This window comes from Zymoseptoria tritici, chromosome 1 (genome assembly GCF_000219625.1).
Source record: "Zymoseptoria tritici IPO323 chromosome 1, whole genome shotgun sequence".
Lineage (NCBI taxonomy): Eukaryota > Fungi > Ascomycota > Dothideomycetes > Mycosphaerellales > Mycosphaerellaceae > Zymoseptoria > Zymoseptoria tritici.
Genome location: NC_018218.1, coordinates 2087994 through 2104843, shown reverse-complemented (window position 1 = coordinate 2104843; position 16850 = coordinate 2087994). Strand labels below are relative to the sequence as shown.

At 47.2% G+C, this 16850-nt stretch overlaps 7 protein-coding genes across 7 annotated transcripts; 4 read left to right on the top strand and 3 right to left on the bottom strand.

The window, feature by feature from the left end:
* Positions 1–5409: 5409 nt before the first annotated feature.
* MYCGRDRAFT_98375 (uncharacterized protein) lies at positions 5410–6233 on the top strand (the record flags this gene model as incomplete). The annotated part of the gene is made up of 2 exons (XM_003857450.1): positions 5410–6086; positions 6146–6233. 2 exons carry the CDS (start codon positions 5500–5502, stop codon positions 6231–6233), a joined length of 675 nt encoding a protein of 224 aa, XP_003857498.1.
* Positions 6234–6290: 57 nt separating this feature from the next.
* On the top strand, positions 6291–6757 carry MYCGRDRAFT_102270 (uncharacterized protein; the record flags this gene model as incomplete). Its single annotated transcript, XM_003857451.1, has 1 exon — positions 6291–6757. A coding segment is annotated over one exon (276 nt), but the record flags the coding sequence as incomplete, so codon positions are not given.
* A 122-nt stretch (positions 6758–6879) lies between these two features.
* Positions 6880–7975, top strand: MYCGRDRAFT_89163 (uncharacterized protein; the record flags this gene model as incomplete). Its single annotated transcript, XM_003857452.1, has 2 exons — positions 6880–7383; positions 7847–7975. 2 exons carry the CDS (start codon positions 6880–6882, stop codon positions 7973–7975), a joined length of 633 nt encoding a protein of 210 aa, XP_003857500.1.
* A 635-nt stretch (positions 7976–8610) lies between these two features.
* On the bottom strand, positions 8611–10809 carry MYCGRDRAFT_89162 (uncharacterized protein; the record flags this gene model as incomplete). Its single annotated transcript, XM_003856107.1, has 4 exons — positions 8611–9990; positions 10156–10257; positions 10309–10457; positions 10515–10809. 4 exons carry the CDS (start codon positions 10807–10809, stop codon positions 8611–8613), a joined length of 1926 nt encoding a protein of 641 aa, XP_003856155.1.
* A 2227-nt stretch (positions 10810–13036) lies between these two features.
* MYCGRDRAFT_83616 (uncharacterized protein) lies at positions 13037–13876 on the bottom strand (the record flags this gene model as incomplete). The annotated part of the gene is made up of 1 exon (XM_003856106.1): positions 13037–13876. One exon carries the CDS (start codon positions 13874–13876, stop codon positions 13037–13039), a length of 840 nt encoding a protein of 279 aa, XP_003856154.1.
* A 608-nt stretch (positions 13877–14484) lies between these two features.
* On the top strand, positions 14485–15765 carry MYCGRDRAFT_89160 (uncharacterized protein; the record flags this gene model as incomplete). Its single annotated transcript, XM_003857453.1, has 2 exons — positions 14485–14524; positions 14624–15765. 2 exons carry the CDS (start codon positions 14485–14487, stop codon positions 15763–15765), a joined length of 1182 nt encoding a protein of 393 aa, XP_003857501.1.
* A 10-nt stretch (positions 15766–15775) lies between these two features.
* MYCGRDRAFT_34686 (uncharacterized protein) lies at positions 15776–16648 on the bottom strand (the record flags this gene model as incomplete). The annotated part of the gene is made up of 1 exon (XM_003856105.1): positions 15776–16648. The coding sequence occupies one exon, from the start codon at positions 16646–16648 to the stop codon at positions 15776–15778; it is 873 nt and encodes a 290-aa protein (XP_003856153.1).
* Between the last annotated feature and the right edge of the window lie 202 nt (positions 16649–16850).

Below are 16850 nucleotides of genomic sequence, written 5' to 3'. Positions count from 1 at the left end.
AGATAAGAATAAAATAAGTATTCTAAGTATTATGCTTCTTAGTTTTGTAACAAATAAAATAGTATAATTCTAGGGAGGGAATCCTTCTTAGGTAGGAATGCAGGTATTAAGGCATAAATTTAAGAGCAATTTCCCTCTTCTCATCTATAGCTGGTTAGTCAAGTAGTATGATTTCTGTCTACAGCAGTGCACGGAAGGTTACAGGTTTAATCCCCGTATCGGCCTCTTATTTTGTGCGACTATGTTAGGATATGTTCCTCTTATGCTCGCACGAGATGCTCTTTTTGCTGGATCCATAGATCCATACATTAGAGGATGGTGTTTGGGGATTTTGGTTTTGTTAGACAGTCTGCAAGCTGCATGTCTGTCCTTACAAACTTTACCTTAATACTCCCCTTGTTATGTTGTTCTCTGTAGTAATAGTTCCTAAGAGAGATATGTCTTAATCTTTTAGAGTTAGCATAGTTTTTTACAAGGCTAATAGCTAATTAATTGTCTACTTTAATAAGGATAGTAGAAATGCTTTTAGCCTAGGTAAAGGGCTAGAGCTTATTAATAAGATTCCTTACCTAATTTACTTCTCTTATTGCCTTAGTAAGAGAGAGGTACTCTGCCTTAGTACTAGACAGCACTACTTCTTTCTATAGTTAAGATCTCTAAACAACTAGGCCTTCTGCAATTTTAAAGAGCATTCCTAAGGTAGACCTAGATATACTAGGATTACTAGCAAAGTTAGAGTCTAAGAATACTTTAATCTAAATTTGCTCCTTAGTTTTCTTATATATAAGGCACTTGTCGATTATGCCTGCAACATATCTCTAAATATATTTAGCTACCTAAATATGCAAAGGTCCTAGGTTCTAAAGGAACCTTACATAGTAGTTAATAGTAAAACTAATATCTAGTCTAGTATAGTTTAATAGATGTTGCAGTTCCTTAATAATCTTATTAAAGAGATTATAGTCCTCCTTTGTTCCCTTATCTTAGAGGGGTTTAAGGAGGGTATTAAGGGGGTACTTAACACTCTTTGCATTACTAAGACTATGTCCTTAAAGTTTGTCTCTAGAATAGTATTCCTAAGAGACAGATATAGAGCTATCTTTCCCTTCCTTTAGGTAAAGTCTAAGAAAGACATTAGTATTAACAACCTTAATTGTGTACTTCTGCTCTAATCCCTTAATTAGCTTATTAATCTTATAGTCTAACTGTCTAAAGATCTAGAAGTTATCTATATAAAGGAGAATAAGGATGCCTTTCCCTTAAAAGAGGCAAGTATTACTAATAGTTCTTGTTAGACTAAGCTTTTAGAGAGTGTCTATAGTATTATAGTGCTAGAGAGCAGCTGCCTGCTTAAGCCTATATAGTCCTTTCTTAATATATATAATATACTTATAGGCATCTTTCTTAAAGAGATAAGCTCCCTTTAGTAGCTTAATAAAAATCTGCTTATCTAGGTTTAGATTTAGGAATACAGTCTTAATATTAACTTATCTCCTCTTCTAGCTAAAGTTAACTAAGAGGGACAGAAGTATTCTCCCTATTGCAGCTCTTAGGGTAGGAGCAAAGGTATTAATATAGTTAAGTCCCTTCCTTTATATAAATCCCCTAGCTGTCTATCTAGCCTTATACTTCTCTATAGTTCTATCTAGGAGTACCTTAATCTTAAAGATCTATTTCCCTATAAGAGGGACTTTCCCCTTAAGGAGGGTGCTAATAAGTTTCTATTTAAGGCATCCTATAGACTTAAGTAACTTAGCTTCCTTAATAATAGCTTTCTCCTATTCCTTATAGTTAGATCTAGAGAGAGCTTCCTTAACTGTCTTAGGATTAGACAGATTAGGATTTGTTGCTTTAAGTCCTATCTTCTAGATCTTGCTATAGTCTTTTCTTACAACTAATCTTCTACTTCTTAAGAGTCTAAATATGCCTAAGCTTTTAGGACTTGCTTTATTGCCTAATTTCTTAGGTCTCTTAGGGCTTCTCCCTACTTTCCTCTTTCCTATAATATAAATATCTAGGAAGGGAGTTATAGTATAATCTTAAAGGTCTTCCCTTTTAGGGCAATTCTCTGCTAATACTTAATATTATAGCTATATTAATAAGGTATTAGCCTACTTCTAGAATCCCTTAGGACTTCCTTAGAATCCCTTAGGACTTCTTGTTTCCTTAGAAATATGCTCCCCCTAAGCTAGCTAGGAGGCTTCTTTATACTTAGTAGCCTCTAGCTAATTAGGCTTAGACTACTTATGTTAGTTATCCTAGGACTATATGTCCTAACCTAATGTTTGCTCCCCTTAAGATATTAAAAGGGAGGCTTAGTTTCTCTCTTTTTATATAGTATTAAACATATTCTCTACTTCTTAAAGATAAGAAGTAGTAAGAGGTTAGGCATCTTGCTCTTAGGCATCCTAGCCCTAATCTTAATCTTTAGTATAGATAGTATAGACTTCCTGTTCTATAGCAATAGGTTGCATTAGTTATAGGAAACTCTCCCCCTAGAAGTCTAGGGCAGCAGGTATTATATTATATACCTTATCCTTATTATATATTATATAAGAAGAGGTTATAATCTTATGCTAAAACCTAGCAAGGGTAGATAGTTTAAACTTCTAAACTATATAGTTAGTTAAAGTATTCTCCTAGAATCCTAGATTCTAGTATTTCTCTACTTTAGGATAGAACTTCTATAAATTAGGTCTCCCCTAATTATACAGATATACTCTATATCTAAATCTCCTAACCTTTATTAGATTAATATATAGAGTTCTAGTATTAAGATCTTAATTAAATTCCTAAAAAGGAATCTTGTTAGTTAACAGGCATACTAGCCTATTAGTAAGGAAGATTGCATATGCAACTACAAAACTCTAGAGAGGGAAAGGTAGGCTAAAGTTAATTATTATTACTCTTGCCTTGTTAAGGATAACCTTATTAAATAATTCTGCAATCCTATTCTGCTTAGGAGTATAGGGAGCTAAGAAATCCTATCTTAGTCCCTTATTCTCTACAAATGTAATTAGATTATTATTGTTAAACTCTCCTCCTCTATCTAAGAACTAGATCTTAACTATCTTTTTATACTAGTTAAATGTCTTAGTAGTCTATTTCTTAATAATTTGTATAGCTTATAATTTAAGCTTGCAGAAGATAGCCTATCTCCTTCTTAACTTTGCATTAGTAATTATAAGGATGTACTTGTATCTAAAGATATCTAGTAGAAAGATTAGTCCTATAATATTAATATAGACCTTATCTAATAAGGATTAAGGTATTAGTCTTAGAGTTCTTAATACTACTCTCTATAACCTTGCAAGCTTATATAGCTTATAGTGCTTAAGTGTAGATATATTAATCTGCTTAAGTCCTTAGACTTAAGCCTTTATTATACTAAGAATCTTGTTCCCTATATAGCCTAGTCTCTAATGCTATCTTATTATATTAGCCTTAGGCATAGCAAAGGCTAGACAGGATATATTCCTATTAGTTGTAGAAGCAACTTTAGTACTCCCCTTAGGGAGAGAGACAGTTACATTCTAAAGGATTAGAACATTATAAGTAGACTAAACCTTGCCTATCTTCTTATTATTCCTTAGAATGCATAAAGATAGCCTGTCTAGGTAGACCTTATACTTTAGCTAGAGAGTCTCTACTAAGATAAGGTTATAATTAGAGTTAGGAGAGTATAACATATCTTGCAAGGTAATGTTTAACTTATTCCCCTTATACTTTATTATAATCCTTACACTTCCTAAGTATATAACTATACTTTGTCTAATAGCTTAAAAGAACCTAATTAGGGTTTCTAGGGGTTTAAGGTCTAAGAACTAGGACTTGTTATTAAAGAAGTAGTATAATATACTAGAATCCTAGATAATAGTGTTACTCCTTTATATTCTAGCGGCAGTAATTGCTACTCCTGCAAATAAGCTGTCTAAATTAGAGCCTAAGCCTACATTAGAAGAGGAGATAGGCTTAATTGCTATAGCATCCTTTCCTCCCTTCTTATTATATCTCTTGCTCTTGTCTTAGGACTTCTTCTTATCCTTATTAGATCCTCCTTTTCCTCTATATACCTAGGACTTTAGGGCCTTGTTAGGGTGCTTCTTAAAGCAATCTGCATTTATATAGATATAATAGGTACACTTAGTATACTAATTATTATCTACTGCAGTACCCCTAAATCCTCCTATTATCCTTTATGTCTATAGAGGAGGTTCCTTAATTAATAAGGTAATTAGCCCTTTAAGAGTTGTGTTCTTAATATAATAGGATTGTCTTTAGCTTCTTAGGTATTCTAGATAGTAGAGGCCCTAGATAAAGAATAGCCTAATCTGCTTATTACTAAAGGTAAGCTTTAAGACTAGAATGCTCTTAGACCTAGAGTATTGTTCTGTTATAGAGATATACTTATAATGCTACTTCTAGAAGTCCTTATAGTACTTCTAAATGTTTATTCCTTAGATCTTAATATTACTAATTCTAAGAATCCTTAGGCTATTATAAATATTTATAGTTATAATAGGCCTGTAGGTAGCTGCAATAGTATTATATAGTTCCTTAGCTATCTTCTCTATATCCCTAAAGTTAGGCCTTAGAGATTAGTTAATCCTTTTGCTAATAATCCCGTATATAATTAGGTTATGCTTGTACTAGACTTAGAGAAGAGTTAGTCTTAGTCTACTAGTTAGAATAGGTTCTGTTACTAGAGTGTCCCCTCCTTCTTTTTAGGAAGGAGTTAGAGCCTAGGAGGATAAAGTAGTACTCTCCTTAGTTAGTAGAGAGGGATATCTAACTTTAATTCCTAGCTTTAGTTAGGCAGGGCACTAAGGAATATTATAGAAGATATAGCCTAATACCTCCTTATCTATAAGGGCTGCTTTAAGTATCCTTAACTAGTCTAAGAAGTTGCTTCCCTTTCTTAGGACTTTATTCTCCTTCGCAGTCTTAAACTTATTAGCCTGCATTACGGCTGTTATTATAACTAGCTCTTTCTCGGCTCGCTAGTTAACTGTCTAAATAGTATATAGTAAGGTTCTAGTAGCTGCGCTTAGAACAGATAATTCTTCCTTAAGTGTGCAGTAGTTACGCCGGGCTTATAACCTGTTATAATTAGACTTAAGCTAAGTAGAAGAAGACCTCTAATTAGCAGGTATATATTATTATGCAGAGAGAATCTTAAGTGTAAGATTCTTACTTTAGCTATCTGTGTGTAGGAATGCCTTGGCACTAGTTACGTGCACTTTACTAATAGTTAGTCTAATGATCCACAACAGATTGTGCATAAAAATCTCAGCCACAAGTGGCGCAGGGCACGGGATCGAGGCGCATGGCGCATGGCATGTTAACCGTCGACGTAGCTTACCTTAACCTTCGAGGCATCAACATCCACAAACACCACCTCTCGAGCACGATCTAGATCTTCAACCGCTATCGACAGCTCACGTCAATACAAAATCCTTACACACACACACAGCAGACGACTCCTCAACATCATTCACCATGGCGAACCCGCTCGACACCGACGCCGGCTCTGAGCTCTTCAGCAACTACGAAGCGGAACTCAAGCTAGTACAAGCAGACCTATCACAGAAACTCGATCAGATTCCTGAGCTGTCCGGCGAACAGCGAAAGGCAGCTGTTTCGCAGGCAGATCGCGCGCTTGAGGAGGCCAAGGAGCTAATAGAGTCCATGCGTTTGGAGAAGCAGAACATTCCACAAGCACTCAAGATCAAGGTCAACCAACGCTTCCGCAATTACCAGACCGACGTGGATGCTGCAGGACGGAAACTCAAAGGCATGCAGGACGATAGATCAGCGCTCTTCGGCAAGCGATACACCGACAATCCACAGGATGAGCAGCTCGAGCAGAGGCAGCAGCTTCTGGGAGGCACGGAGAGGTTAGAGCGGTCGAGCGGCAGGCTGCGGGAGAGTCAGCGCATCGCGAACGAGACGGAGGATATCGGTCGGAACACATTGGGAGATCTCGCGAGGCAGAGGGAGACGATTGAGCACACCAGGACTACGTTGCTGCAGAGCGAGGGTTACACGGACAGGAGCAATAAGACCCTCAAGGGCATGGCACGAAGGTACTGATCGATCCTCTGATATGAAAATCACGAACATGCCTCACTGACCTGATCGACAGAATGGCAACAAACAAGATCATCACAGTGGCTATCATTGCGGTTTTGGTGATCTTGATCCTCGCTGTCATTATCAGCAAGTTTAGATGATGGTTGAACGAAATGCATGCGGATGTTTTGAGCGCTAAACAGGCTTGAAGTAGCGAACAGTACGTCCCTTAGTTGTATAAAGCTGCTTCTGCTGGATTTGGTCCTGGTTCTCGATGCTCGCTCGTGTCGTCTCACTGGTACCATCGAACACCCGACCAACCAAGGACGAAGTGCATTACAGTCTCATCAAACAGAGAGCCCAACGTGATACAGTCGCTCCAGAGACGGAAAACGAGGTACGGACCATATGGCCACGCCAAACTCTTTGGACTGGGTAAAAGTAACGAGGGCCCTTGAGGGTCGACAGAAAGCGACCCGTCAATCAAATCAGCAGCCCGTCTCGCAGCAAGGCTGCCTTCGTCCTCGAGTATATGCTCAGCAAGGTGTTCGCCGAGAGAAGGTGATGTCCGTCTGGCAGGCGGGCTGTATCGCCGAAGATCTTCCCCGTACTGCAGGGCTCTCGCCCACAGAGATCACAATCCGGCACTGCCAAAGCAAAGGCGGACAGAACACCACGACGATACACGTGTGCTTCTCGTGTCTGGAGAACGACCTATGTGAACAGTTGCAGCGCAACGAAGACGACTGCATAATGTGCAGCTAGTGTTCGTCCCGGATCCACAAGCTAGTCATTCTTGACGAGCCCATGGATCGCTTCCGCTGGCAGATTCGAATGCTGATCCGGTCTGGCCAAAGCATTCCCACGAAGCATGGGAGTGCGCTGTTCAAGAAACTTGAGCAGCAATTCCAGCAATACCGCACCTCCGACGATAGATTGAAGGCAATATTCGCTGATGCTAACCGCAGCGACCACTTCCAAGAGGGGGCCTTCGGCGTCTCCATTGACGGCATTCAGCCCGTCGGAATCGACGAGATCGACGCCGTCCGCTACCATGCCCTCGTGAAGAGCATGAGACATACCGCCATGTGGATCAACTGCTGGAAGAGAATTTTCAGCCCGACCGTCATCAGCCTGCTCCGTCTGTCGCAGGATCTTCGTGCCAGCGAAGGAGGTCCGGCGTGGGAGTCGCTCATTGATCGATTCGACGACTTCGCCCCCATTGGCGGAAGCTACAAGTCGCGAGTCAAGTTGCGAGTCACAATGCGCCAAAAGGATGCGTATAAGTTGGCCAAGAAGTTCAAGACACCGGTAGAATCAGAGGATGAACCCCGCCGCTCCTTTCGACAAAGGTTCCTTGGACATGGCTTAGGGAGCGCCGCGAGGATTTCGAAGTACTGGAAGACCACCCGCATCGCGGAACGGAATATCTCGTCGTCGAGACGGAGACAAAGTATAAGAGGTCTGTCAAGCGCATAGACGACGGCGCGCCATGATCGCTCATCGCTGATCATATACCGAAGAAGTAATCCCGGATGTGGTGTCTGTTCGCCGGCAGGTTCGAACGCTTGGGAGTGTTGTGCAATGCCAAATGGCCGACTATGGACAGCACCGATTGATTGTAATCATTGTATTGAGGGAACAACGGGTTCATAGGGCGCTCGTTTCGGCCAAGATTCTGCACTACTTCTGTAGGGCGACGCCGATAATGAATGACCTCCCGAGCTCATCTGCATGGCATGGCGAATCTGACATTTGACATTCTCCATGACAGAATACTCTTCGCGTCCTCTCGCGAGCAATGCCCAACGGCTCGGCGACCGACACGCGTTTCGATAACACGAGCATAATGACAATCACGACGGCTGGACAGCTCACCACTCCAAGTGCTGCTGCATCTTAGATAGGTACGTGCCATCTAGCCACGTGGGAGTCTGTAACGATAGGCACGAGCATCTGCAGTAAAGATTGCCCAAATGTGAGTTTGTTAATTGTGTATAGAAGACCACCGGACATCGTGAGCGAATGTCCGCTTCGTCTATCAAGAAAAGAATCAGAAGTCGATGCGATATGCCCCCTTTGTTGCCTAGAACTCCTCCTGGCGATGTCGCTTTCAGAGCTTGTCAAACCATCAGCTACGATTGGAATGCCGCCACTGCAGCATCCCTCCAGCGCGCCGTGGCATTCAGGACGTTCTCAAAAGTATACTCTAAAATAGGGACAGAAGTGTCAGCAGTGGTTCAAACATATGGACTCAGGACAGACTGACGAATGTGAAAATCGGCCGGCTGGTATTTGTACATGATCGGGATAAGCTCCGGATCTGTCGGGTCTTGACCAAGCCGGAAGGCCAAGTTGTTCGCCTTGCTCCGTATCAGGGGCAGGACATTGAACTCGCCGAGTGCCGTGCTAAAAAAAGAAGTGGGCAAGAGTCAGCAATAGCTCAAACGCAAAGGGTTTGAGGGCAGAGTGAGTTCTGCTGGCAGAGACCGAGAAACAATCTCGGGCCGCTGCAGAACTTCTGCCCTTCGATGTTTCTTACTTGTTGTAGAAAGCAGCGTCGTGCAGCTTGCCCTCCAAGAACACCGATCCAACATCTTGGAACAAGCTGAGGAATGTTTTCGATTCCAAACTTCGAGTCCCGCCAACGGCTTGCATTTGTTGGACGCCAGGCCGGCCGCCGAACGCAACTGTCCGGACGGATGCTTGGAGCATCAGCACTTCGGCAAGAGTGGCGCCGGATGAAGCGACAATCCCATCGGTGAGCAGGACAGTGTCCTCGGGTATGAAGGGGCTTCGTGGTGTTTTCACAGGCCAATCCACGTTTCTCCAGTATGGAGTAAAAGGCGAGCCTTTTGGACCAAACTTTTGCTCCCATGAGGTGAAATTGTTTCCGTTGATATCGACATCCGTGCGGTAGTTGTAGGATTCATAATCGGAGATTCTTTGCAGTGAATTGGGATCAGAAACACCCAAGCTATAGCTGTATTCCTGCCCAATCAAGTCCAAGGTGTCGGTGGCGGCCGCGGTGCCTCCCCATATCGGGGCTGGGAGATCTGGGAAAAGTGCACTGTATAGGTAACGTACTACGTCGAAGCCGCCCAAATTCTGAGACAAGTCGATGATGAGCTTCGTGCGTTTTGCATCTGCGGCTTGTTGGTAGAACTCTCCAAGGAAGTCGGCCACAGCCAGGTCGTCGAATGGATCGTCGTTGACATCCGCGGAGGAAGCAAATACGAGGACAGCAACGTCTTGGGTGCCCTCTGCCTCGGGGAAGAAACCCCACACCAGGGAGTCGTTAAGAGAGACCACCGGCACGGGCCATCCATCAGGAGGCGTCAAAGGCCCAGGCGGCGGACTGTCCGCACCATCGCTGCTACTCGTGTCATCGCCCGAGGAGTCAGTGCTGCTAGATTTGGGCCTTGCTTTGTCACAGACAGAATATTCGTAGACTGATACCGCGCCGGCGCCATCCGCATCGCAGGTAGTCGACCATCCGACAAATCTTTGGTAAAAATCCTCGCCGGTTTGGATCGATTTGTTAGGCGTGATGCTTTCGTCAAGGAACGCCAAGGTTTGATCAATCAGCTGCGTTCCGTTGGCAAACTCGTACGACGTGTTTGGGCCGGGGTACCAGGCATTCGTGGGTACGCGGGCGGTAAAGAGACCGAATTGACGGATCGAGGTACCGAACAGGATATTCCACGCCGCGTCGGGGTCTTGTATCGGCGCCGCCTTTGATGCCTCCAGAAGGACTTCCACAGCGTCCTCGCCGTTGATCTTCACGATTGGGCTCGGCTCGAAGGTCGCACCATGCATGATGGCGTTGATGTCGTCGTATACGTAGATCGCAGGGGGAGATTCTCCATCACTCGAAGCCGAAATGAGGCTGTACGTCTTAGCGAAATGTACCAGGCCCTGAAATGACGGAGATGAGGGTCAGCCATGGCTTCAAAAAGGGGTGTCGTTGCAGCCGGAAATCTCACCCTAGGCAGCGTCAGTGAAGCTCGAAGACAATTCAAGTCTCATTTCATACCCTGCCATATCAAAGACGTAACCGAAGTGGTAGTCATTCACGCTCACGAAGCACTTTTCGAGGTCAAGGCTAAACAAGTACTCGGAAGTGTAGAGTCCACTTGTCACCGCAGCTTTCAAGTCGTTGAAGCAGCCAAGGATGTCGAATGGCTAGGGAATGTCAGCCTGGAAAAGGTGCGCGAAAGCTCCAGTTGGACGTACGGCCCTGACGTTGGCCACGTATTCCTCAGGAGGATTGGCCACCCATGTAAGGTCGGCATGGTAGCCAATGTAGGGCATGAGAGTTTCGATGTGGAATAAAGCGTCTTCTTGATGGAACGGAATGCTCATCAAGCATTGATAAGCCAGCGCTGACAGTCTAGATCAATAAACGTATGCGTAAAGCATTGCAAATATGCGATACATACCAGCAGGTACACCCCCAAAACCGTCCAAGTTCTGAGAACCGGCGACAAGCTGTCCACACGAAGTGTCCGTAGTGTTGTTAGGAATGGTCGAATTGCACGGGACCGTCGTGTCTGTCGAAGACCGACCATCTTGCCGCTGCGAAACGCCGGCTCCAACGCCGACGCCGACATTGACCAGATCACGCTTCAAGGATTGGAGTGATGATTCCTTCGGCTTGAAGTCGTATCCGAGATGTCTGCTGCCAGCAGCGGTGGCTACCGTGCATCCTGCGATGAGGAGCGAATGGACCAACATCGTGTTGAAAGGACGGAGAATGAAAGATCGGCAAGAAGAACGAGCACTGTATAGGAATGCAAATAATGAGCGGACGTGGTGCGAGAGCAAACCACTGGCAATGGAGGCACGAATGCGTGATGAAAGTGAGCGGGCGTGGAAGGAAAGGAAAGAGAAGAAATCTTATCAGCGCTGCCGGGCGGATGACGCGAGCGGGTATACAAATCGCAAAGGCTTTCTCTGAGTCCTGTTCGTCTATTTGGCGTCGGCTACTGCACAAAGGGCGATAGTTCGAAGCTGATCACCCCATCGAACCATGTTTGCATTCACAGGCCTCGATATTGAAAGGATACTGGGGCCTGGACTTCAACCTAGAATACGAACCGTCCTTCCCTGAGGTGTTTCCAAGTCGCAACCAGACTGGACCGTCCGGCAGCCGGGCCGGCAAACTCCAAAGACAAGGCATGACCTGGTCAGTGTAATCTCGTGGATTCAAACATCCTGACGGGGGAACCTGACAAGCGAACAATGCTGGCATCATGCAGATGTCTTCGGATCAGCGCCGTTCGTTCCAGTGCTGTCATTGCTGTGTGTGAGTAAGATGACTGAGTACGGATCAGTGCTCGCTGCATTTTGAGGAAGATTTTCTGCTGTTGGAGTTGTCCTTCGGGGGGCCTTGGAGTGTAATCACAGAACGCATGAGGCCCAGCCATCGGCATTGGACGGCCTGAACCACGCTACCATGAGATTGCGGTGCGGTCAGCACTAGACGTAGCCCTGGCACTGCTGTGGGAAAAGCCGTAACTGCCGAAGGAAAGAACAATGATGTATCGAGATTTGAGACATTTCAGGCAGCTTTTACAGGTCTGAAAATAGCCACACTGACCGTGGAAGATCCATGAGCACCATGTAAATCTTGTGGAAAGCTTCCGCTGGACTCCATTCTGGCTGGTTGCTCGATTCTCGCTCTCGCTCTCTCAAAGCTTATTGCCACGTCGTAAAGGTGGTCTTGCACCAGCGGTTGCTGAAAGCCTTGAAGGCGAACCTGAAGGATGTCGAAACGTGTGCAGACTGATCAAAAGAGTCGACGGGGACCGTACCGTGCGTGATGGCAGACTGCGGTTCCAGCCAAGAGTGAAGTTTTCAAAGGCCTCCTCCTTCTGAGTCAGCAGCGGTGGACCCGGTGTCTTTTTCATCTCCGCGACCGCCTCGTGACTGACAATATCCTCACACATCGAGTCCGAGAATCCGCAATGGAGGTGAAAGGTCGTCGGCGCAATCCTTGCGAAGCCCTGCGCAGCATACAAGATCGCCATCGGTTTGTGCTCGAGCTTCCATTGCGCAGCGCACAGCCAGAGAGTCAGCTTCTCCAGCGGCCCGGATGTTCCCTCCAAAACCGTCTTCAGCCACATCAGCCACGCCACTACGACCGTGTCCTTGACGACATTGTCACCTGTCACGAAGATGGTCAGGCTCAGAACAAGTTGGCAAATTGATCCACATCTCCAAGGCGGCGTCCGGCTGAGAGGGGCATTGTGTCATCCCAGATACGGTCGAGATAGGCGGCGAGTTCGAGCTTTCGGTAGATGAGATCGCTCATCTCCTCGTAGATCCGACCACACTGGTAGTCGTCCGTACCGTCTCCGGCTGGATCTGGGAGGTGTGCGGTTGATCGAGACCAGGTAGTCCTGGATGCGATAATAGCTGCGTCTGCTTGGATCTTTCCTCGGGGCCCAGAAGTGGCGGCCGAGGTGGACGGGACTGGACTCGATGTTGGTCAGGAAGTGTCCGTAAATTTGATTTCGAAGCTCAAGTGGCAACTGGAGGAGGCTGCATTGGAATTGCGCGTTGATCTGATGAAGGACCATGTGAGCGGGCTTCTCTGCGGCGTTCCCTTCGAACAGGCTGCCAAAGACATTGTGAGTGCAGAGTCGAGGATGCCAGTGCTGGAGATATTTAAGATCACAGGAGGAGATTGAGTGGGTGAGTGCATTGGCTTTCATCAAGACAGTTTGCCTAGTACAATCGAAAGGTGGCACGATGCTCGCATAGATGCTTTCAAGAGATCGGGTTCGATCGTAGTTGCCTTGGACGGAACCATGGATGACACGAATCTTCACTTTCAGGCTGCCATAACAAGGAGACGCCGAGACAAGTTCCTAGAGCCGGCTCACGCATGCTCGAAGCCCGAAGCTGAATGAGATGTAGAAGTGCTTCATTCATTCAAGAAGATCACAGCTCGCATGAGCTAGTCACCACTCAGTGGCAGCTCAATCAACCAAGGCGCATTTTCCGGCTTGTTGTGGTCGTTCATGATGGCCGCGTTGATCATGAGGGTACTCTCGCCCCTTTTGAGCATGAGTCGACCTCCCGGGCCATCGATTCCTGCTCGAGAGAACTTTACTGGAAGCTGTTCGCCATCTTTCTTGCCCCCTTCTTGGTCCCATTTTTTCAAGTCCACCCCATAGCCCTCGTGAATATGCCCAAAGCAATGCAGCAGTGGTCTTGTCTTTTCGATCGCCTTCGCCAACTGCGCACAGCCAAGATGCGAATCGCGAACGACGTCTAGGCTGCCCTGCGGTGGGCCGTGTGTCATCACAATGTCTGCATTCGGAGGTATGTTCCAGCGGTCTTCGTTGTGCTTATATCCAAAAGCCCAGTTGCAGAACTCCGGTTGATACGGCGAGACGAAGATGTTGAAAGAGACGCCGCTTTTGAGTGTGAAGGTGTGCAGGCCCTCGGTGAGGTAGGTTACGTTCGCAGCTTCAGCATCTCGCCCTGTCATGAGTTCGACAGCCTTGTCATGCTCGTCGGGGTCATCTTCTTTTCCGAGGGAAGCGCGCCAGTATTCGCCATCGAGGCTCACGTCGTGGTTGCCCGCGATGACCAGTTTGAACTCTGCATCGAAACGATCGAGCATTTTGAGAGCCTTTCGATACGATGGCAGACCGCCAATGTACGTAAGGTCGCCGCAGTGAAGTACAACATTCACTTTGGGCATTGGTTGGCATAGCGGATAAGCTTTGGAGGCGTCATGCTCGAAGTTGTGGGTGTCTGAGAGGATGAGAAATTTCGTCGGTAGTGTCATGCTGTAGCGAGTGTGAGTGTGCGATGATTCCGCATGTACAGAAAATGGTGACCGTGCAGCGGTATTGTAAGAAGTGAAAAAGTGAGAAGGAAGCAAGCAAGCAAGGCGAAGAGGATATAATTCCTGCCCAAGAAATCTCGTCCTTACAACCATGGTACCTGCATTAGTCACACGCAGAAAGACCACCACTCACCCAGGAATTGGAGGGCACTGGCATAAGGTAGTCTCCTCGAATTCAACGTCTACGATGTTGGCATTTTCGAGTCCCGCACTTCAGAATGTCGCCCGTTTGCCCGTGGTCAAGTCCCGGATGATGATCAGATTTCTCAAGCCGACTCTTGTACTAGTCCAATAATATCGCAAAGCTGTTGAGCAGGATCATCGTTGGCTTTGAGGAGTCATATAGCGTTGTCATCTCGTAGGCGCCGACGCCACCTGGGTGTGGCACCTGGCTGTTCGGGTACTTGGGATCGTGGCAGACGTTATCTCAATGAGTTAAAGATCCAGAAAGAGATCAACGAAGAAATCGACGGAGACATGCATGCTACGAGCAAGACTGAAGACTTATGGACAGTGTATCAGCTCTGAGCACCTGGCGCGTTGGGAAGATGGTGGGGGAGAGGAGGGGCACGCGAACGCCGGATCTCGGTAGGCGACAGATTACCTCCACTCCAAACCATCATCGAAGAGCTCCATGGTCTCAACATGGGAGTTCGCTCGAGAAAACATTTGACACCCACCATCCAGAACGCCGTGGAGAGCCAAGGATGACAGAGATTCCCGGGGCGAGCACTGGCCGCGGGCATGTCTGGATAGTCGCTGCTGGACTCAACGCCCACCGCCAACTACTCGACAGCCAACCAGACGACTTGACATCCTTCCAGAAGATACACGAAGGGAATGACTCCGATGTCAACGTCTGGTTCGCGAGCTGGAGCAACACGATCTTCGCAACAGATGCTGGTCTGAGAGGTATCGGGCATCAGAAAGTCCTCGATAACAGCAAAGTCTTACTTGTCAGTCCTGTTGGAGATCACGATGGCGTTCTGCTCGCGTTGGACAGCGATGGCCAATTGTATCGCGCAGAAGAACAGACGGAGCAGGGCATCGTCGCGATGGTCTGCCGAAGCACCGACTCATCGCCGTCGATTGGTCGCCTAGCCTATGCTGAGAATGGTCGTGTAGCCATCACCATCAAGCAAGCACCCAATGGCAACCTGTGCCACGTCGAAGAGTTCAAGGATCTCGAAACTTTCTTGAGGTGGTTCCAAGATCCGAGCGGAGATGGCAACTATCCCGAAAGACATTTCATGCTTCCGGGACGCCCCAAGCAACTGAAAGCGGGGACTGGCATCTTCGTACTACTGATGGAAAGCGGCCAAGTATACACCTGGGGAGATTCAAGATACCGGTCTTTGGGAAGGTCCGTCACTGGGGATGGCAGCAAGTCGGCTGATGAGCCAGCGGTTTTGGAGGCACTCGATGGACTTCACATCAAGAAGGTGGATTGCTGTGGCTGGATGTCTGCGGCATTGTCGGATGACGGCGCATTGTATCTTTGGGGTATCACATCTCCCAGCGACGATGTAAAGATAGGTGCCCTGGCCGCCGGCGAGGACGAGGAGGTTGCATTGGTGGAGCTTCCGGGTGATGGCTCAGAACCTCTGGACGTTGTCGATGTCGCGCTCGGCGTCGAGCACATCGCAGTGCTTGCAGAGAGTGGCCGTCTCTTCGTCACCGGAGACAAATCCTGCGGCCAACTAGGACTCGGTGACAAGCAGAAATCCGCAGAATGCTGGCAGGAAGTGACTTTGCCGAGCATAGAGATCGAAGCCGTCTTTTGCGGTCCTCGCTCAACTTTGGCGCTTGTCCGTTCGAGCCCAGCATGATCTGAACGATTCAATTCATGACCCTCGCAAAGCCAAAGGTCAAATTGACAAGAAAGCCAGACAGCACTGCAATCTGTCGCCTCCTGCTCCATACTCCCTCCTCTCGCATCAGCCAGCACATCGCTCCGATCGGCCAAAAGAATCCCACCAAGTTGCCGTAGAGCATGTCCTCCAGGCCTCCCGCATCTTCCGCTCCAAAACCCCCTCCATCGCCTGTCCCAACCCCAGCGGCTGCTTCGGAGCCGTTATCAAGCCAGCGCTCTTCAAGAGCAAGAAGCTCGGCTCCTGTGGGCATCGTGTCGGGCGTATGGGTATGAGATTGAATCGCAAGGAATTGGGCCCGTAGCGTGGCAACTTCGGAGACCGTAAAGCCAGTAGATAGCAGTCTATCGAAACCGCGAGGAGGAGGTGTGGTAGAAGTATCCTGCTGCTCCGTATCCAGCTGTACGGCTTCCACTTTACTGGCGCCATTTTCAAGCGCAGCATCTGCTTCTCGAGCCGCGTTGACTTCAGACGCGAGCTCCGAGGATGCGAGTTCATCTCCTATAGAACAATGTATGTATACCCTTGCTGCAGGCGGTATTATATCCCGAACTGGCAGCTTGCCTTTTGCTTTGGCGCTTGGAGAAGCTTCATCGAGGCGTGATGGCGGTGGGATGATAATGTTCAAGCTCTTCGATAGCGATGGTTTATCTGCTAGCACTTTTCCCGAGTGTATCAATCGTAGACGCGAAGTCGAAGCAGGAGGATCCAATCGTGCTCGTAGCAGCTGTTTCAAGGAGAGGACTGAGGTGCACTTCGGTCTTGCAATGGTCAGAACGACATCTGCGTTCGATGAGGAGAAGCGCACCACCACGTCCACGGGGCGCTCTTCCGTAGCCATTGTCATAGCGATCTTCGCCTAGAAGGCTGCCATCTTCGAAGCTGTCGAGGGTTGAAGTTGTGTCGCGCGTCGATATTGATCCCGCTTCGACGTTCGGACTTTGATGCGTCAGCAGCTCGAGAGAACACCCGACCCCGCACCACTTTCGCAGCGACCAGTCGATGGGTTGGAACACCCACACAAACACAACCTGGAAGTCAGA